This window comes from Rhinolophus sinicus, linkage group LG15, assembly GCF_036562045.2.
Source record: "Rhinolophus sinicus isolate RSC01 linkage group LG15, ASM3656204v1, whole genome shotgun sequence".
NCBI lineage: Eukaryota > Metazoa > Chordata > Mammalia > Chiroptera > Rhinolophidae > Rhinolophus > Rhinolophus sinicus.
In genome coordinates this window covers 36,323,734-36,348,972 of record NC_133764.1, presented here as the reverse complement: position 1 = coordinate 36,348,972, position 25,239 = coordinate 36,323,734, and the positions used below count along the sequence as shown (strand labels likewise).

Here is a 25,239-nt window from a genome sequence, read left to right as displayed (position 1 = left end):
GGGCCATGATGTCCCCTCACTGCCTTGTCTGGGGGTTCCGCCTGAACTGCTCAGAATCAGTCCTAATGCCGCCTGAGCCCTCATTCTCCCTCCTAGCCTCGCCCTCCCTGAGGCTACCGGCCGGGGCCGGGCCCAGACCTGGGCCCCAGGGAGCCGGCCGTACCTCCTCCTCTACCTCAGGGTGGCAGAAGGAGCGGGTGGACAGGTCATCCGTTAGGTCCTCGTGGCTGCTGTGCGGGGGCTCCACCTTCCCGCTGAAGAACAGCACGGTCTCTGGGCTGGGGTTTGGCCATGACAGGATCCCCTGTTTGTCCACACAGCACAGGACCTGCAGGGAGAGATGGGGATTGGGAAAGGGGGTTGGCATTCCCCAACCTGCCGGGGTCCACTAAAGTAGCAGACAGGCACCCAGGCACAGCCAAGCAGGAGGCCTGCTGAGGAAGGGTCCTCCCGGAGGGCCCGCCCTCACCGTGACAGAGCCCAAGCTGTGCAGCAGGCTGGAGCTGTGGCTCAGAGTTGGCGACGTCCCCTGGATCACCCGCACAAAGTGGCCCCAAATGCAGCGTAGCATTTCCTGGTGGGAGAAAGTCCATGAGGTCATTTGGGACTCAGCCATATTTCCCTGGAGACAGCCTCTGGGGCCAGCAGAGGAGACAGTCCAGGGAGCACTAAGAAGGTGGGGCGGGGAAGCATTTGTTCAGCAGGGCAGTGACACACTGTCCACGGGAGATGGGGCTGGCAGCTCCAAGAGCCCGCTGGAGGCTGGAAGGTCACACAATAGGGGAGTCCCCGGGTTCCAGAAGGGGCCTGGGGCAGAACCCTTCCTGGGCGAGTGTACCTGGGTAGAGACGGCTTCTGTATAGCTGCTGAGAGTATCCTCCGAGAACTTGGCCAGCTGCATGGGGAAGAAGGGGTGAGCCTCAGGGAGGAAGCTGCCCCCCCCCCCAGCCCTGGCACAGGCCTCCAAGCTGGCAGGTGCAGGCCCCACACCAGCTCCCAGTGCCTTTGGTAAAGGACACCAGCAGTCCCCAAATCCCCTGTCTGCTGAGAGCCAGGATGGACGCTCACGCACCCCCAGGGCGTGGCCTGGAGGCTCCCCTGGAAGGACAGGACAAAGCGCTGGAGAACTGCCCAGGGCTGCCCAGGCGCTGGGTCTACGGTGGGACTGGGCTCCCGCTCCTGTCCCCTGGGGCACAGCAGACTACCTCTTTGTTCCTGGTTTTTGTTCTTTTCGCACTGTCCCCAGATGCCTTGCAAAAACCTACCAGGGAGCTAGGGGAGGCCTTGCTCATCTGCGCCAGGACTCGGGCTTCTCCACAGGCGGTCGCCAGAACCCAGAGGACTGGAAAGAGCAGGGGGAGGATGGGCAGGACGCCATTGACCTGGGAAAGAGGGAACCACACTGACAGGGAGGGAAGGAGGCAGGGAGGGCGGGGCGGGCTTTCCCCACCCTGGGGCCATTCCCTGAGTGGAAAGGGACAGCTGTCTGGAGGCAGGAAGGGAGGAAGGGCAGCAGGCGTTCCTAAACTGAAGCCTAAAGGACCCTTGGGCTGCTGAGAGGGACGGAGAGTCAGGGAACATGAGGGAAGAGAGCAGCATGGGGAGGAAAGGACAGTCATTACCTGTAGCTGGAGGAGGGTGTACTGCCAAGACGTGACCCCGGGGGCATTCAGCATGAAGCGCAGGGCGTTGGTGATGAGAAAGCTGGCCTGTTGGGAGCAGGAGCGGTGCCGCCTGATGCCCTCCCACGGAGAAGGACCCAGGCTCTAAGACTCCCCTTTCTCTGCCCACTCACACTCCCCACCCTGCTGGCTCACTGCGGCCCGTCTGCGCTCACACGCTCACCTGCGTCTGGCCCTGAGGCTCCCCCATTTCTGGCCCCTCTCCCTGCCCCTTGCCTCACGCACCAGGACCACGGGCATGGCGTAGTGCAGCATCACAGACTGCACCGTGAACCTCTCGTTGTCCAGAGCAGTGACGGGCCGGGACAGGGCCATGTCCAGGCACCATCTGCAGGAAGAGGTGACCCTATATTCAGCGAGCCCTGCTCAGGGGGGAGGCTGGAAACCCGCACCTTCACTGGACAGCTCTGAGTCCAGAGTTCCCTCCAATTCCTCAGTGCCGGCCAAGTGGCCCCCGGGAGAGTGGCCTGAGGCCTCCACAGCTGTCCCCTCAGAGTTCAGGCTGGGAGGGGAGCAACCACCCAGTCTCAGAATGCTCACAGGACGCTAACGAGGAGAACCTACAGTGGTGCTCGCCCTAAGGGGCCCCAGGAAGAAGAGGCTCCTTCCGTGTCACCCACGCCCCTGCTCACAGGAGGCACTGGGGCAGGAGGAAGCCCGGGCAGCTCCCCTACCGGACGTTGTCAATCACAGGAGTCTCAAGGACACGGAAGAGCCGGTGCTGCTGGGGGTTCTGTGGCCCTTTCTTCACTTCTCCCCGGGGGGACGGGGGTGGAGAGAAAGGGGGAAACAGGTCTCCTGGCTCCAAAACGATGTGCTCATCATCCTGCCAGAGACAAAGGGGAGAAGGGGGAGGACAATGACAGGCTGCTACGGGAAGCCACTCTTCCTTGACAACTCCAGCTGCGTGGGGACATCTCATGGGGTTAGGGGCCATCAGTTAGCAGTCAGTTGGGGCGGAGCCCGTGGGACTGGACGCCTAGCAGCTTCACGATCAGAGAAGAAAGAGCAGGACAAGGAGAAGAAAGATGTCGCAGCCCTTCTCCGTTCCCCTACAGCCCCTGTCAGGAAGCCTAGGAGGCGCCCAGGAAGCTTTAGGATGAAGCCCTGGGACGCTCCCACCGTTGCTTATGGACGCAACCACAGCATTTCCCGGGAGGGAGAAAAGCCTCGAGCTACCTTGATCCCCCTCAAGGAGGCGAACGATTCCTGGCCGGGCCTCAGAGCTATGATGTCTCCTTCTACCAACAGGCTCACTGGCAGGTTGACCAGATGTCCATCTCTGTAGGCCCAGTGCAGAGACCAGGACGGCGCAAAGGGCATGTGGAGGTCGGGATAGATGGCATTGGGCCACTTGATCTCCTTGCCATCCCTGAGGGCATCTGACGAGAATGGACAGGGGGAGACCACTCACGCAGGGCTCTGCACAACAGCCGGACCCAGCACACAGCGTGGAGCTTTGCCTGCCCGTCTTCCTTCTCCAGAAGGCCTATGTCAACCCACAGCGTTCATCTCAACACTTCCCCTCTTTCAAGGTCACCTCCCCCGTGAAGCCTTTCCTAAGCACTCGGCCCAGGCACTTCCACCTCCTCTGAAGCTCTTATTCTTCGTACCCCTGTTCCTTTCAAATATATTTCACAAACACTGCTGAGGGCTTGGAGGGGAATGCTGAGCCCACGAGTGATACAAAGGTAAAAGGTGAGGACGACACAGTCCCTGCCCGTGGAGCCACAACCTACAAGGGGAGATAAGACTCGTGGGCAGGTAACTCCAAACAAGGCAAACACATGTGCTAAGAGTGTAGGAAAGCAGACCCTAGAGCTGCAGGAGCACTGAAGAGCTGGGGCGATCAGAGATGGCTTCATGGAAGAGGGGGCATTGAAGACAGGCCTTAAAGAGTGGGCGAGACTTTGTCAGCTGGAGACGAGCCAGGGAGAAGTATGCCAGGCAGAGGGACAGCCGGACAGAGACACGGAGGCAGGGAAGTCTGCAGTGGGTTTAGGAGTGGGGAGTCGTTACGTGAGGATGGAGAGCAAGAGAAGAGGCTGGAGCGGAAGGTCAGAGCCTGCACCAGAGGAAGCCCCATGGCATGGCTCTGATGACGAAGAGGGAGCCACCGATGGTTCCTGAGCGAGAGACTAAGCTCCCAGAGAGCAGCGCCCGCCTTTCCGGGTTACTGTTGTACTCCCAGTGCCTGGCACGTGGCTGCAATTCATTAATCACATCAGATTCTCACTTAGCACTTAAACCTCCACCACCAGCAGTGTTAGAGAACGGTCTCTTGAGAGAGGTGCTGCCATGTGCCCCCTGAAAGCAGGAGCCGCTGTCTCCCAAAAGAGCCTAACGTAGTCCTCAATGCATAGCCAGGGCTTCAGAAGCACGAGCTGAGTGGCTGGACGAGCAGAAACCTGCCTGCACAATTCCCTTCTCCTTTAGGAACTGGGCGGCTCTACCTTGGGCTCCCGGCTCCCTGCCCCAACCCCAATTCTTGTGGGTATCTCTGGTCTGCCTTCCCACCTCCCCTGGCCCAGTACCACAGGACAAGGCAGACTTGGAAGAGGAAATCGCAACTGTCCTCCTGCCAACACAGAAGGTCTTCTCTGCTAGTCTCCCTACTAACGGAGCAAGGCTGCAAGCCTCCTGGGCCACTCTTAGCCTTTCTGCCTGCCCAGGCCGCTGCCTGGTACCCACAGTTACTCAAAAGAGGGCAGGGCATCTTGCTAACTCTCTTGATGCCAAGAGCCCCTAGAAGGCTGAGCAGAGGCAACGCCTACGTCCTGGGGCCCCCACTGCAACTCAGGAGGAGCTCTGCAGGCTCCGACCCCCCACGGGGCACCTTTTCCCACCGACGTGGGAATGAGACCCTTGGCCTCACCTTGGATTTGGTCAATGATCCCTCGGAGCCTCCTCTCTACCTCCCGACGTTTCAGCCGATCTTGCCGCCCGATGAGGATGAGGTTGAGAAGCAGCAGGAGGAAGAGCGCCGAGGCGTTCACCAGTTCCACCCCGTGGCTGGCGGGAAGCGGTGAGGGCTGCTAGCACCAGCCCAACCCAGCCAGGGCCCTGGACTCCACCCCGCCCCCATGCCACCCAGTGCCTTCTGAAAAGAGCGTCTCGTTCTGGTTCTGCCCCCAGCCAGCCAAGGGACAGAGGATCCCTAAACAAGCCAGGCAGTGGGGGCAGCTCAGGGGCAGCAGCCCATCGCCCCTGGGGTGCCCTAGGTGGGACGGCAGACGCGCTGAGGCAGGAGAGGGCAGGCCCCAAGGTGCAGTGGGAGAAGCTGGGCAGGAGCGGATACCTGCCGGCCGGCTGGCCCCCGTAGCCGCCCAGCAGCAGCAGCACGGCCAGCAGCATGAGCGAGGCGCCCGGCCAGTGGAAACAGGAGTAGCGGTTACCGTGGTGCAGGAAGCTGCTCCTCCACAGCTCCTGCGGGGACAGGAGGGACCAGGAGGTAGGAGGGAGCCAAGATTCTCTGACCCAGCGGATAGAATCTGGCCGCCTTCCCCCCAACCACCCCACCCAGCCCCTGAGGCTGCCTTTGTCTTCTCGCTTTGGTCTCGGCTGGGGTCCAGCCCACTCGGCTCCTACACCAAGAGGGGCCAGGACATCACTCTAAAAGGAACCCCGAGCTCTTTCTAATTATCAGTGATGTCTCGGTGGGATTCTGGCACCCAGGGCCCTGACAGTGGGCCCCACGCTTCTCTGCCATCCCGACGAGGCTCTGGCCTACCTTCCACGTGAGACGCTTCTTCTGCTCTTTTAGGTGTTCTTCCAGCACCGCCTCCAGCTGCTGCTTCAGGGTGCTGAGGGCCTTCTGGGTGGACAGGCCCAGGGCCAAGGGGGGCTCGCCCTGTAGGGAAGCAAGAAGCGTTCAGCATCTCCCCGGGTTTCCCAGGTCCTGCCGAGACGGGGCTCCCTCCTCTCCCCTCCCCAGGCCCTTCCCCCTACTCCGAATCCTCACCTCCTCTCTCTCCACTAGCCCCTGCCCCTCCGGGTATAAGCATGTTCAAAACTCCACCAAACTAAAAGATGTTTGAGTACATAGTCCCCCACTCTTCAAAGCCAAATTTAAAACAAAAACAGAAGCTAAACTCCATACTCAGTGTTTCCTAACTCACCGTTCACTCAGCTCTACCCACTGCCATCACCACTGCCATCTTTTAGATTCCATTATATAGGAATGGGAAGTGAACTAACATAGGGATGCTAGCATTGCATGTTTCTAGAAGAAAAGTTAAGGAAAAAACCTCACCATCTTCCGTTACCACCATTTCCTAAAAAGGAGGGGATTGCAAAACTACAACACAACATCAGGAAGGAAACAATCTCAGAAAAAAGACAGCTGTTCCCAGAAAGGACCGTGCACCAACTACATCATATCTCATCTCACTGAGGATGATGGCGGGGTGATTTCTGGGCGACACTGGGGGCCATCCACATTGTTGAGACTACCAGTCTCGCCTTTCCTCATTGAAACCCCCTGTTCCTGTTTTCTCCTGCTCTGACTCTGTTCTTTTCCCTCCATCTACCCCACAGTCCAATCTATCACATCTTCATAACATTACAAACGTTTCCAGGGCAACCTCGGCCACAGTCACAGAAGCATCCACCACCAACAAGCTTACACCTTCTAGATTTCACCTCTAGCCTAACCACTGCCCCAAATTCTGACTTGTTGACTGAACTGCCTCACAGCTGTTTCACAGGCACCTGAGTCCATATGTCCAAAACCCTGAAATTGCCACCTGGCCCTCCCTGCCAGAGTCTGCACGCCTCCTGCAGTGACCATCTCCCCTGGGTGCCCAGGGCCAGAGCTGGAATCCCCAGACTCTGGCCTTCCCCTCACCCCAACCCTGCCCTCCCCTCTCTGCCCCCCAATCTCTACCTCCATTTTCTACCTGTCCAAACCAATTGCAACACCCAGGCCTGAGCAAGCATTTGTCTGATCACCTGACCCCCTTTACCTTTAAAATCGAACCTGGAGTCCTGAGTGTGTTCTGTGAGCTGCCGGCTTCTCCAGCCTCCTTTCCTGCCATATTCCTCTGGCTCATGTGCAAATACCCTTATGTATTTTCCCAGTCAAGAACAATACTCCCCGCCCCAGACCACTCTTACTTCTCTTTCGAGACTCAGCTCAAACATCACCAGCTCTAGGAAATTCTTCCAAAATCCAGGGCCGCACTTACAGGGGGAGGTTTGTATTCCAATAGCTCCCTGGCTCACCGTCTGCTCATACAGAGCTGTCATTATAGGTTTACTTGTCTGCCTCTTCCACTAGGCTGCCAATTCCCTGAAAACAGGTACTGAGTTCTTCCATCTCCATACCCCTCCCACCAACTGCTGAGTGCCCGGCGCACAGCAGCAGCTCAGTGAATACCAGCTGGATGGAGGAAGGAAGGAAGGAAGGAAGGAAGGAAGGAAGGAAGGAAGGAAGGAAAGAAGGAAGGAAAGAAGGAAGGCAGGCAGAAAGGAAGGAAGGAAGGAAGGCAGGAAGGAACAGACGTACTGACACGTAGCTTCACTGATCCCAATGATACCTGAATCAGGGGTTGTCATCCCAGGATCTGTAGCGGAAACACCTGGAGCTTTTAAATACGTGGATGTCCAGGTCCCAGCCCAGACCTACTGAATCAAACCGCTGGGGGTGAGGCCTGTCCCAGGTGGAACCTGAAGCACAGATCCTAGCTCGGGGGTCCCAGGTAAAAGAAAGCCCCCAGGAGAGGCAGTGCCTGGAGGAGGAGCGAGCCTTTCCCAGGCCTCCCGAAGAACACCAAAGTTCCTGAGACTGAGGAGCAGACCCCGAGACCTGAGGTACCAGGAAAGGGACTTGGGGTCATCTACTGAGTCCTGACCAATGTCACTGGGCCGGTGACACCCTGGCTGCTCCACTTATGGCCCGCCCCCTTGAACTCCTCTCACCCCATCTGCCTTCCCCAGGGTCTGCCCTGGCTTTTCCCAGGAACGTTCTGGCTTCCTCCTTGCTGCCCTCTCACAAGACACACATCTCCAAGACTAGAAGAGGACGCTGGACTGGGGGAGAGAAGCCCGCAGCTGCTGTCTGACCTGTTCAGGTAGGATGCACGTGAGTGGAGCCCGCGCCCTAGCGCCAGCTTCCTCGGCCTGAGGGATGAGGGCAGGCTCCAGAGTGCGCCCGCCCGCCTGGCCCAAAGACTTCCCAGCTCCCTCGCCTCAACTCACCTAATCCCCACTCTCCACGGTGGCTTTGGGGGATTATGAAGATAAGAGCTGCTTCTTCCCACAGGGGATAACTGCTTATTTCAGCTCAGGAAGAAAGGGTCCCCTGGGCAAGGGGCCCGCACCTCGGCATGGGTAAATGCTGTACTCCTAAGTACCCTCCTCCCTTTGGCAGGGATCCTGGGGCCGCCCTGAAAGGCTGTGGTCCAGGACAAAGGCGTGTCCGGGAAGGCTAAGGTCTGTGCCCTGCCTCCTTGACTCCTGACATGCAGGGGAAGGAAATCTCCAGGATGGCCGGAAGGGCAAGAGAGAAGGCAAAGCGGACGGACTGTAGGCGGCTAGCCCAGAGTGGGGATGCCCATTCCTCCCAGCCCGGGGAGGAAGGAAATTTGGAAGGCACAGCCACTGCCTCTGGGGCCAGGGTGAGAGAGCAGGGCCTCCTGTGCCTGCCCTCCCCCGCTTTCTCCCTCAGGCTCAGCTTTCCAAGCTCCCTCCTCAGCTGGATGTGAGAGTTCCTAGCATGTTGTAGCCTAGGCCAAGCCTCCCGAAATGATCAAGTAGGAAAAGCTCCTGGAGGCAGGGAAGGTCTGGCCTGTTGAGGTGAAAAGGCTGCATACTCGAAAGACTGGGACTGGCGGGAGAAAGGAAGGGCGGACAAACCGCAGGGGGCTGCAGGTGCCCTGGGAAGCTGCCCTATCTGGAAGGAGGCCCAGGCTTTGGACGGCAGGGACAGATGAAGAGGAGCCACAAGCAAGTCCGGGCAGTGTCCCTCCTCTTGCCAGGCCTTTGGAACTTGGGCACTCAGCAATTCCCCTCTGCTTGCCCTGGGGCTATCCTGACATCTGCTGCCTTATTCCAGGCGCCCCCAAACCCAGGCCCTCCTCCTCCCCTGCCCAGCCATCCCTTCGCGCTTTCTCTCTGCCCCCAGGTTCCTAGGACCTGCAGGCTACTGCTCAGGTGCAGGAGGTGTGGGCCAGTGGAGGCAGGCGGGTGCCTGCAGAGCGGACGGCGTGCGTCTGCCCCCGCGTGTTGTGTCTGGCCAGGGGCACCAACTCCAGACTGGCGATTAAAGACAGCAAGCAGAGGAAAACTAAGTCATTCTGTAATTACATGCCTTCTCAAGAAAATGCCTGCCCGCACAGGCTGGCTCTGGGGTGAGGACACAGCCTGCTGGGCCAGCCTACTTGCCATGCCCCAACCACCCTTATCCAATTGCCATGGCCGCTCACCGACCCGAATGACAATACCTCAGCCAACCTCCGGCAGGAGGGTCCCAGTTCCAGGTCAAGTCACTGATTCCCTCTTTGTGCCGTGGCTTTCCCCCCTTATGTGTGACAGTCAAGGCTGAGGAACTTGGTGCAAGACCTTCACCCTTTCCGAGGGAAATTCAGATAGGGCTGGTGGGCAAGTGGACTCTGCCAGCCTTTCTCCAAGCATAAGTTGGGCTGGGCACCCCGGTGTGCCTGGGTACCAACGGGGAGACTGTGCAAGGATGGGTATGGTTTGTTTGAGAAATAAAGCCCCGAGTCGTACACATGCAATCTGAGGTCGGCTTTTCTTGCCTACCAGGGCCAAGAAGGGTGAAAAAAACCTGCCCGGCCTTAAGTACGCAAAGGCACGTCCTGCTTCCCAGCTGCTCAGAAACCCCCAATCCTAACCCCGCACCCCCCAATCAGGCACCTCCAGAGAGGGTGAGGAGCAATGGGTAAGCGAAGCCTCTGCACCAGAAGGGAGGCGAGGCCTTGCTTCTCCACTGACAAAGATGCTTTGCAGGTAGAACCAACCCCATCGCACTGGTTTCACTGCTCAGGCTCAACTGGACCCAAGAGGAGTAACTTGAGGCTCTGGGAAGCCCAGGCTCAGAGAAGCTGGCAGCAAACCCCATCATGCTCTGGACTTCTTCTCCCTGTTCCATCATCCAAAGGGGACACTGCAGGGCAGGAGGGTTCTGTGGAGAGCAGCATGGTGGGAAGAGAACTCTGACAAATTAGGACCTGCTACTACACAGGACCAGCTCTGCAGAGCCCGCAGCTAAGCATCTGGGTCAGTCCAACGAGCCTTTCAAGAGCCAACAGACCTGCGCTCTCCTGTGCCACACTCGTCAGGTCTCAGGTGGCTGAGAGCCAGAAGCCCCCACCCCCCCACCCCCTGTCCCGTGGGACTCCTCAAGGTTCTGTTAGCACAGCAGCTGTTTTCCTTACTACTCCACCTGTTTTGGGAGCAAACAGAATCAAGGGCCCCTGGGCTCAGGGAGACAAATTAGTGAATTTCAACCTTGATCCTTGACAACAGGAGAAACCACTAAGAGAACTGGCTGGCCCGCTTGCCAGGTCCCTGCCATCACAGCCCTCTTGGTGGGGAGGGCACCAAAGCTGGGCTCCACATAATGCCCAGATCACCAAAGCAGAGACTCGGCCACTGTCCGCCGGGGTCTTTTGTAGCAGTCATGACAAATCTCTTCTGAGTTTGGCCACACACAAATCGACTCTGTCTGCAGCCAGGCCCGTCAAAGCCTCAAGCTGCCTCCCCTTGCTCACTCTCCAGGCTCCAGCTGACCACCAACCTCTCACCCATCTTCTTCCCCCTGCAGCCACCAAGACCTAGGAAGAAATCAACCCAGGCCCGGTCGCTCCTATCTCAACGACCCACGTGGTCCAGGGAAAAAAGCCCCTTTATTGGCCCCAAGGAGGGCTGGCATCCAAGCCCAGAGCTCCCATCGCTTATGCGTGGAGACCTGGGTCCCAGCATCTGGAGACAGATGCCCCCCTGGGAAACTCAGCTCCAGTCCTGCCCTGGGTGACTGGGGAGCCTGGCTGGCAGCTCCCTAAACACACTGGCTTCCTGGCTCCCATTCCCAGCCTCCTTCCACTGTCCTAGCTCCGTCGCACTCCGAGCAGCCTCCGGTTCAGCATCCATCAAGCCTTGTGGCAACCGTGACCCCCGAGCCCCCTGCACAAAGCAGGGAACGAGCCATTGGCACAGAACTGTGCACCCACGTAGGCATACTCACTTTGTTGTGCTTGCCCTGAGGGGGCATCCATAGCTCTGCCTGCTTAAAGAGCATGAGCCACAAGGCGTCGGCTACAGAACCTCCAACACGGCCCTCAGAGAAGGGCAGAGAGAAAAAACTGGGGAGAAAGAGTGCGAGAAGAGAAGGGAGAAAGGAGAGAGCTAGAGAGCCTGTGAGCAGGGAGCCACACGCAGCCCAGTGGAGCTTCAATCTGCTGATTAATTCAGCCTATTTCCAGTCACGCTGCAGACTGAGGGAGGGAAGAGGAGGAGGCAGCCTGCAACAGCAGCAGGAGGGAGGAGGGAGCGCGAGGGAGGAGAGGGGGTTGAGAGGAGAAAGTTTGGGGATGCGCTGCCAGATGTCCAGGAGCTTGGCCCATTCATCAGAGGAGCCACTGCAGGGTGAGCAGAGGAGGACGTGCAGCCAAGAGGGTGGACGGCGGGAGGAGAAGCTGTGCAGACACGGCTGCTGTCAGTCAGGGAGCACCTGGTCTCCCTCCCCAGGCTGCCTTTCCTTGGCCCAAGCCCCTGGGCAAGTTAGGGGCCCCAGTGTGGTGAGCCTGCCATCATGAGAGCGCCCCCAAATCACCAAGGCTCCCTGCGTGGAGCCCAGCCAACAGCAAACAGCTCTTTCCACAGTCAGAGCTGCAGGAAGGAGGGGAGAGGGGACTTGCAAGTTATTAATAGCAGCACATCCTGCATGGAGCGGGAAGAAGGGACTCTGAAAAGACTGGAGCACCGACTTCTAGGGGGGCAGCACAGGGGGCCAGGAAGAGAGCGGAAGCATCCAGGGAAGCACCCAGCAGAAGAGGGAAGAGCAGCTGAAAGGAAGCGCCTCCGCTGAGGATTCCAATACCTAGAACCCAACACCTTCCCACCACAGGTGGTGCGGGGACCCCAGCAGCCGCTATTCAATGTCCAACAAGAGATCCCCCAGCAGCTGGTGACCCCTCTGCATTGTGTTGCACCTGTTGAATGGCTGCTGGGAGCAGGAGCCTGCAGACGCTGCATCTCCCAGGCAGAAACAGGAGGCCAGCGACCTGGGGCTCCCACCTGGCCACCTGCTGAGCCTCAGCACAGCCTGAGCATCTCTCTAGGACCCCGAATTTGACATACAGGAAGCTCTCAGCACTTCCCCTGGGTGAAGGAGGGCAAAAGGCCCTGGGACTGAATGGGAAACTTCTCTGCCTATGTCCAGGCCACCCTTAGGATGGGGCCGCAAAACCCCAAGGGAGAGGAAACAGCATAATGACCCAATAACCAGAGAGCTGCGGCTGGAGCCCCAGCACGTTTCTCCAGGGCCCACGTTTCCTAGACAACATCATCTCTAGCTGCAGGGAAGGGAAGAGAGCCTCTCCCCTCCCCCTTCTCTCGCACAGCTCCCTGTGGGGCGCCACCAAAACCCTGGGCTGAGTGCGAAAGAAAAGGAGGGGCCCAGGCAGTCCAGAGGTTAAGGGCAGGAAGGCTCCCTGAGGCGAAGGCCAGGGGGAGGTGGGGTCAGCTTTGGAGCAGGCACCGTAAGGATGGCTGCTGCCTGTGCAGTAGGGCTGCAGCCTTAGCAAAATGCAGGGAGAAAGACTCCTGTCACCCTGTCCCCTGCGCCCAGGTCACGCTTTCCCTGTAGCTTTCTACTAAGGCACTGGTCGGTGGGAACCACGACCAAGCAAACACGCTCCCTCCTGTGCAAGAGGCCCTAGAAAGAATAGCTCACAAGATCTGACCCAGGGGTTCCGCAGGGCCCCCAACGCAGCCTGCCCCCTTCCTACACTGTCCATTTCAGCCAAGTGAAAGGGCAACTCTGCATCTAAGAAGCAGAAATCCAAATGGTCACTGCTCCAGCAGGTCCACCACGGGCTGGAGGACAAGATGGGGAGAGCAGGCTCTGCAGGGGACACAGAGGACGAGCAGGTCACAAAAAGAAGGGGGACAGGGTGCAGAAAATCAACCAGCAACAGCCAAACCGATCCTGGGCTACAGCCCGGGGACGACAGACCCCCTTCCAACCACCCGCATCCCACTCTCTCTCTCTCCCACTCCTCCAAGAAGGCTTTGACTGTCAGAGGCCACAGGGATTATTATCCTTACAATCCCATTTATACAACTCACAAGGGAGAAACCCCACGAGGTTCTATCACTCAGCTGCTTGTACTATCAATTCCTCAACTAGGCTGCAAGCCTCTCCAAGCCAGGGGCCACCTCCCCAGTGCCTGGAGTTCTACCAACCCAAAGGAAGCGTCCCATAAATATGGCTGCTGCTGACGGTGACAACGCTTTCTAGTTCAGGAGTAAACTATCCAGAAAGGATAAAGGGGATAAAGGAAAATCCTCCAGGAAAAATGGCCCCTGAGAGCTAACCAGCCTGGGCTCTCAAGTGTTCTTCCTTAGGCTTGAGGGAGAAGCCAGCTCCCTGGATCACAGAACTTTGCTTCCGCAGTTCACTAGGAACTAATGTTTCAGCAACAGGCTGGAACCAGAAGACAATGCTGTCCTCTGTTTTGGGGACATTCAGCCTCACCCAGGCAGGCCACCACATCGCACACCATCATAGCCTCAGAGCCCCAGCGAAGAGCAAACAAACGAAATTACACACCCCTGGGCTATAAGCCCATAGCCTCTGGGTTTATACAAGCCCTTGTGAGTTGTATAAATGGGCTTGTAAGGACAGTAATCCCTGTGGCCCCCTGGAATTGAGCAGTGCACAGCCCTTGCAACTGTATGCAGCAGCCTTGCACCCCACCAGGGGAGAGGTAAGTGTGGCTTTCCCTGTGTGCCAATCATTGCTAGCATGGCTAGAGCATCCAGAGGCATCTGTGAATAGGAGGCTGAACACACCTGCTTCAAGTTCAGGTCCACCAGCCTGTGCCACAGCTGGTCCAGAGGCACCTGGAGCTGAAGAAGTCAGCAGTCAGCCAGGTACCACCAGCAGCAGGGTGTGTGGACACACAACTCCCTCCCCCTCTCCAGACTTCCCACACTCTCTTGGGCAGGAAGATCACTACCCATAAGTTCAAGTTAATAAATATTGAATAAGCCCTCGCTACATGGCAGGGTGTGTGCTAAGAGCCAGGGAACGGCCTGGTTATTTCAATCGTGTAGCAAGTGCCATGGTGGAAGTACCACGCTGCAGAAAGGAGGGACCTCTGGAGAGGGGAGGGAGGATTTATCTGGAGAAGGTGATGCCTAAACTGGGTCTTGAAGAAAGAACAGTAGGAGTTTGCCAGGAAAAGACATGGGGGGTATTTTAGGGTAACAGCCTACATGTGGAGCGTGCACCCAGACTCTGAAACACTCAGAATTACGAGCAGTAAAGGTCAAGGCAGAGGAGACTGGGGACTCTGGGCAAATGGGCAGGAGCAGGAGCATGGCGGGATCTCTCCACCACACCGAAAGTTTCCAGCAGGTGGCACGAAGCCACTGATGACGTTTAAGCAGGGGTAACAAAAGGTCAGCTCTGCATTTTGGCCAGTTTTCTTTGACAGAGAGTGGAGGAAGAAGATGAGACACAGGGACCTGTTAGAAGGTGTGGCAGCAGTCCAGGGAAGAGATGAAAGGACCTCCTCTAGGGCAGCCTTGTCACAAGAGAGGGATTCCCTGACGACAAATCTACCTCCATGCAAAGACGGCTACCTGGGACCAGTGCACCTGAGGTCAGGCTGGGAGGAGGAGGCCTGCACCTCCTGGCCGCCGCTGAGCTGATTACGCAGCTGTGTTTGGAGTCTGACTGGGGAGATCTTCCCTAACCACAGAGGGGGTGCCCAGCAGTACTCAACATGGCTCAGCAGGTTGGGGCAGAGCCCAGCAAAGAGCAAACAAACGAAATTACACACCCCTGGGCAAGAAGCAGAAGGCTGGCTCGGAGCCAACCAGAGCCAGAAACCCGCGCCCTTGCAGCTGTGTTAACGGGTCCACCTGCGTCCTGTATTTGGGGGCTCCCTTGGTCTCTGCTGTCCAGCTGAGCACAGCACCCTCTCAGAGGTGATCACGTTTATCAACCCCAAACTTCAGAGCCACAACCCCTCTCACTTTTGGTTTAAAGCCCCCAAAGAGGGACCTCCCAGACAAGCATAAGGACAGAGATTCCAGCAGACACACAGACAATACCCCCAAGGAAGCCGAATATGGCCTACCGCACGCTTCTCCTTCAGGTCCATGGGCCCAGAGTACTGCAGGCATGCCCAGATGAGTGTGGTCACCCCCGAAAAGAAGGTTCCTCCCCAACATGTACAAACCCCAGTGACTGTCGCAGTCACAGCATCTGAGGAAAAAAAGAAAAAAGAAATTGCATGAGTCGAGGTTGCTGGAATGGGTGGCTATTGTGAAACACAACAGTATCATGTAAATCACAGAGTGGTCCATGGAGAGAACTGGTGTCACCGACCACAAGTGCCCTGGCTGGCCGGTCCCAGCAGCAGAGCTTCCCTGAGCGTCAGCTGTGGATGAATTCCTCTCTCTGAGCCCAGGAGGGAGAGGGCATCGGGGAGGATGCCGGGGTACAGCTTTCCCTCTTTGAAGCCTAATATTCGGAGGCACATATGTTTTGTCCCATGTGTACTCTTTCCCTTGCTGACTCCCAGCAGGCAGGAAAAGCCTCGGTTTTTCAGCTTTTCAGAAAGTAAAGGTTAGCTTTACCCTCCACTGGAATCTACAGATACAACTCGAACAATCAGGGGAGTGGCGGGAGAGCAGTGGAGATGGTAGAAAGTAGAGACGTGATCACTCCACTGCTGCCACCAGGAGCCTGGCATCCATCTGTTTCCATTTTCTGGGAAACACACACCACGCATGCCAACACATGCATGCCCACGGTCAAGCAGACGTCTCGTGCGGTTTGCCGACAGGGCAGTGCTCACCAGGCACCTGGCAGATGCCCGCGAGGATGCACGATCCATTCTGACAATGATCTGGAAGATGAAGAGGAGTCCTCCCTCCCCACCCTGCCCCCCCCCACACACAACCCCTACCCTCACCCATCCATCCTGGCAGCCAACACTTTCATGATTTCAGACCAGGGTGTGTTTGGGTAAAGAGTGCCACTGAGTAATCTGGTTTGGTGCCAGGTGAATCCTCACGGAGAAAGCGTTAACCTGCTGACTAAGGCAGTTCTTTTGGGGTCTGCAGTTAAGAGGAGCTGTTCGGAAGCCCAGAGACCTGATCCATAAAAGCTCTGTCTAGAAAGAACAAAGCTGTGTGCAGAGGACCCTTGCCAGGAGGCCCAGGCTCTGAACCACCAATAACTCTGTGAAATCCCAATCGATTCCTCACAAGGCACCCCAGGCCTGTCTGCCAAGTCTCTCCCTACCCTTGTCTTTCCAGCCAGGGATTTCAGAGCTGAGCAAGCCCCAAAGGGTCAGTGACAGACAGTGAGGCTGGAAGCAGCCTCGCCAAGCAGTGACATTCGGTCTCAGCAGCCAACTGAAATGGGATCCTGAGAGGCCGAATCCACTTCTCCCCAAGGCCGCGCTGACTCAGGCTGCCCAGGCCATTTATGAGTACAGCTCAAGGTCCCCATGACACCCCATCCCAGCAAGGGCTGGATGAGGTAGCTGCCACACAAGGAAAGGCACCAGGAGCCAGATGGGAATTATGCTTAACTCCTGCCAACACTACAAGAGTGAAATAACTCTGTGGCCAGCTGGAACCACAGCAGTTCAGAGAGGGCAGCCAGGAGCAGGACATTTTTCTAAGAGTCTCTCTTTTCCCATCACTCCATACATGGGATTCTGGGAGAGAGCTGTCCTCAACTGTCTGATCTGAAACCAGCAGCTATATCCTTAAAGGGCCAATTCAACTCCTGGCCCATTGTGAAAAAAAGCACAGGCTTCAAAGCCAAATACCCCTGGGTTCAAATCAGGACTGCAACATGTATCAAATGCTAACTGACCTTGGCAAATGACTTTTCTCACTAAACCTCAGTGACCTTGTTCACAGAATAGAAATGATAATACCTATTTCACAGAGGTGCAACAATAATTATGTAAAATATTATATGCAGAGGGTCTAGTACAGTATTTGGCACATAGTAGGTCTAAATACATAGTTGCCATTACTGTTATCAGCAAACAAGAAATATGATCAAAGCGAGGACTCAAAAGTAAGGAGAAAAAAAAAGAAATGAAAGGTATAAAGATTGTAAAGAAATAAGTAAAACTGTCTTTATTTGCAGAAGATTAGATCATACTGTGTTTCCCTGAAAATAAGACCTACCTGGACCATCAGCTCTAATGCGTCTTTTGGAGCAAAAATTAATATAAGACCCAGTATTATATTATATTATATTACATTACATTATATTATATAAGACTTGATCTTATATTATAGTAAAATAAGACCGGGTCTTATATTCATTTTTGTTCCAAAAGACACATTAGAGCTGATGGTCCAGCTAGGTCTTATTTTCTGGGAAACACGGTATATATAAAAAATCTTAAGGAATCTACAAATAAGATATTAGAACAAATAAGTGTGCAAGGTTGCAGGGTACAAGGTAAAAATACAGAATACAAATATAAATTAAATACCTATATACTATCATGAAATATAGGAAAATAAAAATTTTAAATATCACTTGTAATAGCCAAAAAAAAACAATGAAATACTTAAAGATTACTTTAATAAAAATATACCTAAGACCTGTACAGTGCTGAAATCAAAGAAGACCTAAATAAATGGAAAGACATACCATGTTCATGGACTGGAAGACTCAATATTAAGATGTCAATTATCCCCAAATTTATCTATAGATTCAATATAATCTCAATCAAAGACCCAGCTGACATTTTTGTAGAAATTGATAAGTTGATCTAAAATTTATATGGAAAGGTAAAGAATCTAGAATAGGCAAAACAATTTTGAAAAAGGAAAACAGTTAGAGGCCTTACATTGCCTGATTTCAAGACTTAATATAAAACTACAGAAATGTACACATGCAGTGCTGGTATAAGGAGAGACATACAGTTCAATGGGACAGAAGAGAAAGTCCAGAAATAGATCCATGCATATGGAAAACAAAACTTGACCCTCACCTCATACCATACACAAAAATTAACTCAAAATGGATCACACATCTAAATGTAAAAATCAAACCTATAAAATTTCTGGAAGAAAATATGGGGGTTGGGGAATCTTTGTGCTTCGAGATAAGCAAAGATTTCTTAGACCACGAAGAACACGAGCCATAAAACAACTTCATATATTTAATAAGTGTAAGGAATGGTCCTGTTTTCAAAAATATATAAGATATGGTCCCTTCCCTCAAGGTATTTATAATATAGCCCAGTCTTTGGCTACTGTGCAAAAAGATAGCAAAAATTCAAGTTGGAATTAAAATACTCAATGAGAATTGCAAATAGGTGCTACAGGACTTCTGGGAGAAAGAGATCACAGGGGGCTTGGAGAGGCAGTGATGGCTTCAGGAAGAAGAAGGCCTGAGCTGTGCACTTAAGAAAGCTTAGGAATAAGAAGAGGGAGAGCAACCCAAGCAAGAACGGTAAGTCCCAACAAAAGTACCAAGGAAGAAATGCAGGAGCCTTTTTGAAAGATGGTGACCTGACCTGTTTGGTTAGGTCTGAGTAGGTAAGAAGGTAGCAGAGTAGGTAGCAGACGGCCTGAGTAGGTAAGAATGAAGAAATGAAGGACAGTGTAGGACAGGAAATCAGGGGCCGAAATGCAGAGGCCCTTGAAGGCCAAAACAAAGAGGCCCTGAGGAGTCACTGAAGGTTTCTGAGTGGTCCCAGAAGTTTAAGAGGCTAGAGCCTGAATCAGATGAGGAAGGGAAAGAAATTACGGGCAGAAGAGTTAGAAGGAAACGATGATATTCTTGGTTTGTCATGACAAGTATCTACACAAAGGCAGCAGAGAAGCCATGAAAACATGGCTGGATGTTTCCTGCTACCACGCTCAGAAAACAGCATCCAAAAGAGCTAAATGGGTGCCTGAGGTTCAGGTTAAGGGCAAGGTGAGGAGTTGGCTGTCCTCTTCCCTTCGAATATAACCTTCTTTAACCGAGATGGCACGCTAGCCATGCTCAACACCCCAAAAACACAATTTGGGGTACTTGTATTCGGCTGAATAGCTGTGCCCAAAGGTTCTGCCTGATGGACTAATGTCCTGCTGGAGGAAGCTTTTTACTAGCAAGCCTAAGGGTTCCATCCTTGGTTGCATCCTAGTCAATACTTTCATCAAAGACTTGAGTAAGTAAACAGATGGTATGCTCATCAAATTCTTGGGTGGCATAAACCTGGAAAGTAGATCAAAGTCAAGATCCAAGAAGATCTCAACAGGCTGAAAGGATGGGCCAAATCGAATACATTCGATATTAAGTCCTGCGCTTAGGTTCAAAAAGTCCTGTATCAATCTACCATAAATGGCTTAGTTCAATGCAATATCAGTAAAATTGACATGGCCGCCTAAAGTTCATTCACACTTAGGCTGCCATAACAGACGTGCCACATCCCCACAAAGAGAGGAGTAAGTCTGATTTCTGCACATATCAGAGCACATCTGGAATACTTTCTTCATCACACTAAGGACACTGACAAAGCTGGAATGCTTCCAGATAGCAGCAACCAGGTTGGAGAAACCACGACATGAGAATAGGAACAACAGAAGACACTTAGCTAGTGCGTCAAAAACACCTCGAGTGAGAGCAGGGCTAGACGGGCGTGATGGCTGCCAGGAGAGAGAAGAGCCAGGCTTACTCTGGGAGGCTCCAAAAACAGGGGTTAGATCAGCAGAGGGAACATATAGGGAGGTACAGCAATATTTTTAGAACTGTATTTTAAAAATGGAAATAGGCTGCCCTGAGAGGCAATGAGTTCCCCATTACCACAGAGATCCAAGCAGAGGCTGGGAAATTATGGAGACAATATATACATCAGGTAGCAAATAAGAAAGAGATGACTTTTTACGGTCTCTTCTAACACTGAGAATAGGAAACCAAGAAATCCAGGAGCTTCTACATATGAAAAGATGCTCAGCTCCACTTATAGTAAGAGACCTTCAAATTAGACTATCTCAAGAGGAGGGAGTTGGAAAACTTTCACCAGCTGACTTCAAAGTTTATAAAGCTATAGTAACTACTCAAGGCAGTGTGGTATTGGCCTGGTAATAGAGAGACTAGAAATAGATCCAGACATATGGTCAGTTGATATTTGAGTAAGGTACAAAGGCAATTTAGTGGAGAAAAGATAGTCTTTTCAACAAATTGTGCTGGAGCAATTGAATACCGAGGTGCAGAAAAAGAATCTGGAAATATAACTTGCACCATATACAATAACTCACTGAAAACGGATCACAGACTTAAATGTAAAACTATAAAATTTCTAGAAGAAAAGATAGAAGAAAATCTTTGTGACTTAAGGTTAGATTTCTTAGATTCAATACCAAAAGCATAACCCACAAAAGAAGAAATTAATTGATTGGAACTGAGTGGCTGGGAACAGGAGTGGGAGGGAGAATTTTCACTGTATATACTTTGTGCCTTTTGATTCTCAAACCATGTGCATGTATCAAATGAACTTTTAAAAATCAGCAACCTCTCACTTCTAGGGATATCCCCAAAAGAAGTGAAAACAGAGACTCATATTTGTACACGCATGTTCATACCATTATTCACAATGGCCAAAGATAGAAGCAACCGAAGTGTCCAATGACAGATGAATGGATAAACAAAATGTGACATATATATACGAGTGCAATGGAATATTCATCAGCCTTAAATTGGAAGAATATTCTGACATATGCTACAACACGGATGAACTTTCAAGACCTTATACAAAGTGGAATAAGCCAGTCATAGGACAAATATTGTATGATTCCACTTATATGAGGTCAAATTCACAGACACAGAAAGTAGAATGGTGGTAGCCAGGGACAGGGCGGAGGAGGGGAGGGGGGGAACACACAGAGGGGAAATGGGGAGTTAGTGTTTAATGGGGACAGTTTCAGTTTGGGAAGATGAAAAACTTTTGGAGATGGATGGTGGGGATGGTTACACAACGTCAGTGTACTTAATGCCACAGGTTAAAATGGTAAAGTTCATGTATATTTTATCACAATAAAAAAAATCAGCAACTTCTGATTCTAATTTTGCAACTGCCTCTGGCTTATGTTACTAAGCAATCTTCCCCCCTTGCATTCCATGTCAACTTTAGAGATGCTTCTGCTCTTTCAAATAGCTTTGAGTCTCTCTCCAGTATATATCTATTCCAAGTGTTTCCCAGTATTTTTCTGTTCACCTCCTTACTAAGGAAGGCCTTTACCACGAATCTCTTTTTCAAGAGGATCCTGAAATTAAGAAAACTGGGTGCATAGAATTATACTAAGATTTCTGGTTTCTCAAAGGCCCCTGAAAGGGTCTCCTTCCTTTGGGCACCCCCCTCTCCTCCATCACTTTTGGCCTTTGGAGCTAGCAAAACCCAAAGGAATCAGTATGAGATGTGCCCAGCTTGATGCAGGCCTCCTGCCGGGTCTAAATCTGGCCCTTACCCTACTCACCATGCCACGTGACTGATACTGTTTACTACTGTCTCGGCAGCCACAGGCAAAGCTTATTATTACACAAACCCCTGATCACCAACCGAACCATGCGTTCAGGCTGGCAGGTCCGTTGGGAAGAAAAACATTCCTTCTGCAGCCATGGCCTACCCTTTAGCCCACCTGTGCTATTGTCAACAAATCCAGGCCTGCTTGGGAAGCAGGGTTCAAACAATATTGTTAAAGAAGCCTATCTTTTAGGTAAAGAAAGATACTCTTATGGAAATAACACTGACAGATCATATGATAAAAAACATTGACACACATCTACCAGTGGAGAAGTGCCAACTATGACCTGGAACCTTCTCATCTGAACACCAGGAGTGGATTTAGAGGCTTTGTGTCTTCCCAAACCTGACTGCGATTATGAGAGTTCATACTTCACTCACCAAATGAAGTTCAATAAAGCCTTGGGTGTAGGCAATATTTACATTAGCGCTCCTTCTTTTCCTATAGAAATTCTTTCCCAAGCCTCAGCATTAGGGAAAGAGCAGTGGGGGTGAACCATAGGATTGCGACCTTCGTTTCTCATTAGTAGTGCAGGAGTTAAGCTTTCTAAAAGGCCGATTCTCAACACTTGGAGCTGGCACTCCCTAGCAACTTCTCAAAATAGAAACGTGAAGGGCTTTCTGTTTTCTTCCATCTCAAGGCCTTGCCCTGGCTCTCTGGGTCTAATCTTCTGATGTCAGATCACCACAAACAAGGGGCCAGTGGGGGTGGGGGTTCAAGGGCAGTTAACTCTCAATTATTTGACAACTGATTATCAAAGGGATGGTTTGTACTCCACCCCCCTGGTCAATGTACTACACCATGGTATCTACCAGTTTTCTTGTTTGTAGTTCTGACAACAAGAACCAGTGAGCAAGGAAGTTAAAGTAAACATGACAGCTAAAATAAGACCTGCAGAGTGTGTGGATTTTATCTGACCATGCTATCCCCAGTTCCAGGCTTAATGATAGTCTACGTTCTGATGTGTTCTGATCTTTACAGTGATTTTCAAAAGTTTTAAAACCATGGATAACTTTATTTGATAATCTTTAGATAATGAAACTTACTTGTGCTATGGCTTTTTGTTTTTAAATTTTTAAATTACCCAGTTGTAATACTAAGATGGGCTCTTCTTTGCCAATATTACTATAAAGACATATCACAGTGGTATTTCTTCTTTCTTCAGTGGTTCTTAACCGTTTTCTGCCTCCACACGGTTCTTACACAGAACACATTCTCCTTAATAACATCTCCAATCACACTACAATGGTTCCCAAAAATGGAGACTGCGGCTACTTTGCCCTGACTCCACCCCTCCCTGACTTCCCTGAGAATCATGGTAATTATTTATGCCCCCAAATATTGAGAGAGACCACAATAAATATTGATGCAGGAAATCGGCCAATGAACTACTTGCTGGTTACTTAAAATTAATGAATGCAAAACTGTATCAAGAACCTAGTAAGTGCTAAACCGCATGTAGCGATCCCTTACATACCATCTCATTTAATGCTCCCAACCACCGCGCAAGAGTCCCAGAGAAGTTAGGGAACTTATTAAGTTCCTCAGATCATACACAGGAAAAACTGACGCTACTGGATAAAGAACTCCAGAATCTGGACTTACAAAGTTCTAGCCCTGGCTCTTGGTAACTGACCCTGGCCCTGCCCCTTTGCCTCTCCCCACAGGCAAGTCTCTTATCTGTACATCAAAAACGTTACAACTCCCCCCTCCTTACTTCCATCGTCTAAGAGTACCCAGGCATTAGGGAACCGCGCCACTAAAGCTGAATGTCTTGAATAAAGCAGGAGTAAATTATTATCTCCTCTAATGCACAAAATCACACACTAGAAGGAAAACAGATTCAATACAGAGCTCCCTCCTTTTTTCCTCAAGAGCCCTACAAAAACTCGGAAGAGAGGGTAGGATGTAGCAGCACATGACCAAATGGATGAACGCCCCAAAGTGTAGCCTGTTGTTATACACCAATGAAAGGAGAGCAGGGTTTCCCCTCGCATCTGGCACAGGGCACCGTGGCACACGAGGGGCTGTAAAAACTGGACGTTAGGGGTGTGTGGCAGAGGGATGAGAATATAGCGGCACACAAATCAGCTAATAGGATGGCAACTATTGTGTTCCTCTGGTTGCTTGTAATGAGTCTTTAAACAACTCTGGAAAGACGGAAATTTAATTTTTTTTTTTTTTAATTTTTTTTTTTTAAAGCACGGCACTCTCCGAACTGCAAAGTAGCTGCTTAGGGTTGAGAAGCCCCTGGGCTGGCTCCATCCATCGACACACAGGGGACACGGTCAGCACGAGGGCCCGAGCAGCAGCTGTAGGCGCGCGCAGGGGAGACAACGGTCTATGTTGGGCCCGGGATGGGGACTCCCAGAGGCCTGTAAATATACTGTAGGTCAGCCCTCTGGTGAAAGCCCTCTGGGCCAGGGCCCAGCCACAACAAACCAGGGGAAGGGGCTCTTTGTTGGCGGGAGGCTTAGATTTCTGACACGGGCCCTCCAATGGGTCTAGCCAGGGCCGAGGGCAAGTGTGAGCACCTGGGGGAAAGAAACGGCCAACAGCTGGAGTCCAGAGTCAGTCCATTGACACCCCCTCCGAAGGGATTCCCGGAGGCCCTTCCCTAGGTGCAGACCCCCCGCGCCTCGGCCAAGAATCCAGAGGACTCGGAAGGCCAAGCACCACGCCCCCTTGCTCCCCTTGCTTCGGGCCACGGGCCTTCTTGTACTTACCCGGGCCCGGGGGCCTGTCTTCCTCGCCCGCGTGCTCTCCCCTCCCTGCCCCCTCCTCACTTCAGGTCCCCTCCTCCAGGGGCCGCAGCCATGTCCTTTACTGGCAACTCTAAGGGGGCTTGGCTCCCTTCTCGGACAATAGAGACGCCGCTGGCAAACTAATGTTCTGGGCTTCGATTGGTCGAAATCCGAGACGGGCGGGGATTCCTAGCTTCTTATTGGCTTCACGACGCGCTAGGCTGTAGCTGCAAGCACCCCTTTGGGAGCCTGGCGGAATTAAGTGCCAAGTGATGCCAGCCGGAGAACACGGAATCACTGTGCATTCTGGGCGTAATGCTCGGGCGCTGTCAGGTCCAGAGGAGGTAAGGACATGGCTTACCATTAGTTCTCTTACGGAATTACACTAAAAAGATGGACAGAGTCACCCCCCCACACACACACACCTCCCTGGCTCTCTTTCTTTTTCAAATAAGCCATTTGCCGAGCGCCCGTGTCACCTAAGCTCCCTCCTAGTTGCTAGGAACATGCCTAGAGATATCTTGCTCAGAGACCTTGGAGGGAGTCCCTCAGGGAGTAATACTGCGTCCAAACCAAAGCTGGCGAATCTAAGGCAACATTGCCGTTTTCCACTCAGTTCAATTGAACTCTCCAGGGAAAAACAAGCTTAAAAATTTTTTTTCTAGATAATTAGAGAAATCGCCTGGGAGACGTCTCTTGGGGAAAAAAAGCAAGCCTGTGTCAGTATTTACTTCTGTTTTCCCAGAAATCTAAGTCTGGAGACTTGGGGTTTTTTATTGTTGTTGTTTTTAATCTGTTTATAAAATTAGAAGAGGGTCATGGCTGGCCCTGGGAAGTAAGAGTCCCTTCCCCCTGTTAAATGAATTTAATTATGTAGTTAAAAATCTCTCTTTCTTCTCAGCTGGACAAGAAGGTGCTATTTCAGTAACTCATCTTGTATGTTTGAACTGTTTTAGCTGTTGCCTAGTCATTGGTAGAATCATGTCATTTTCCTGCACACAAAAATCTTCTGTAGTTTGCTTTTGCAAATAGACAAAGTCCCTATCTCTCAGCCTGACATTCAAAGC

The 25,239-nt window shown here is 52.4% G+C and overlaps 2 protein-coding genes across 14 annotated transcripts in view; one reads left to right on the top strand and one right to left on the bottom strand.

Annotated features, from left to right (window-relative positions):
• The window catches only part of TMEM94 (transmembrane protein 94), a 32,718-nt gene extending 8,412 nt beyond the window's left edge, over positions 1-24,306 (bottom strand). For 3 of the 13 annotated variants that reach the window (XR_012492112.1, XR_012492114.1, XM_019745536.2), the window contains exons 1-13: positions 24,155-24,288; positions 15,014-15,141; positions 5,413-5,532; positions 4,981-5,108; positions 4,558-4,694; positions 2,862-3,064; positions 2,357-2,508; positions 1,908-2,010; positions 1,623-1,709; positions 1,266-1,382; positions 839-895; positions 470-574; positions 176-328 (exon numbers count right to left, since the gene is read on the bottom strand). Coding sequence is in view for 6 of the 13 variants with exons in the window: in XM_019745536.2 (XP_019601095.2) it covers positions 176-328; positions 470-574; positions 839-895; positions 1,266-1,382; positions 1,623-1,709; positions 1,908-2,010; positions 2,357-2,508; positions 2,862-3,064; positions 4,558-4,694; positions 4,981-5,108; positions 5,413-5,532; positions 15,014-15,037 (1,386 nt within the window). In the remaining 7 variants the exon portion in view is untranslated. Of the gene's footprint in view, positions 1-163; positions 329-469; positions 575-838; positions 896-1,265; positions 1,383-1,622; positions 1,710-1,907; positions 2,011-2,356; positions 2,509-2,861; positions 3,065-4,557; positions 4,695-4,980; positions 5,109-5,412; positions 5,533-7,219; positions 7,300-10,887; positions 11,095-15,013; positions 15,142-24,154 lie in introns of those variants that run through there. The other 10 variants (XR_012492111.1, XM_019745535.2, XR_012492116.1 and 7 more) reach the window with 7 other exon arrangements.
• Positions 24,307-24,392: 86 nt separating this feature from the next.
• GRB2 (growth factor receptor bound protein 2) overlaps positions 24,393-25,239 on the top strand; it is a 90,680-nt gene continuing 89,833 nt past the window's right edge. The window contains exon 1 of the mRNA XM_074319840.1: positions 24,393-24,516. The gene's annotated coding sequence lies outside the window, so the exon portion shown is untranslated. The remainder of the gene's footprint in view (positions 24,517-25,239) is intronic.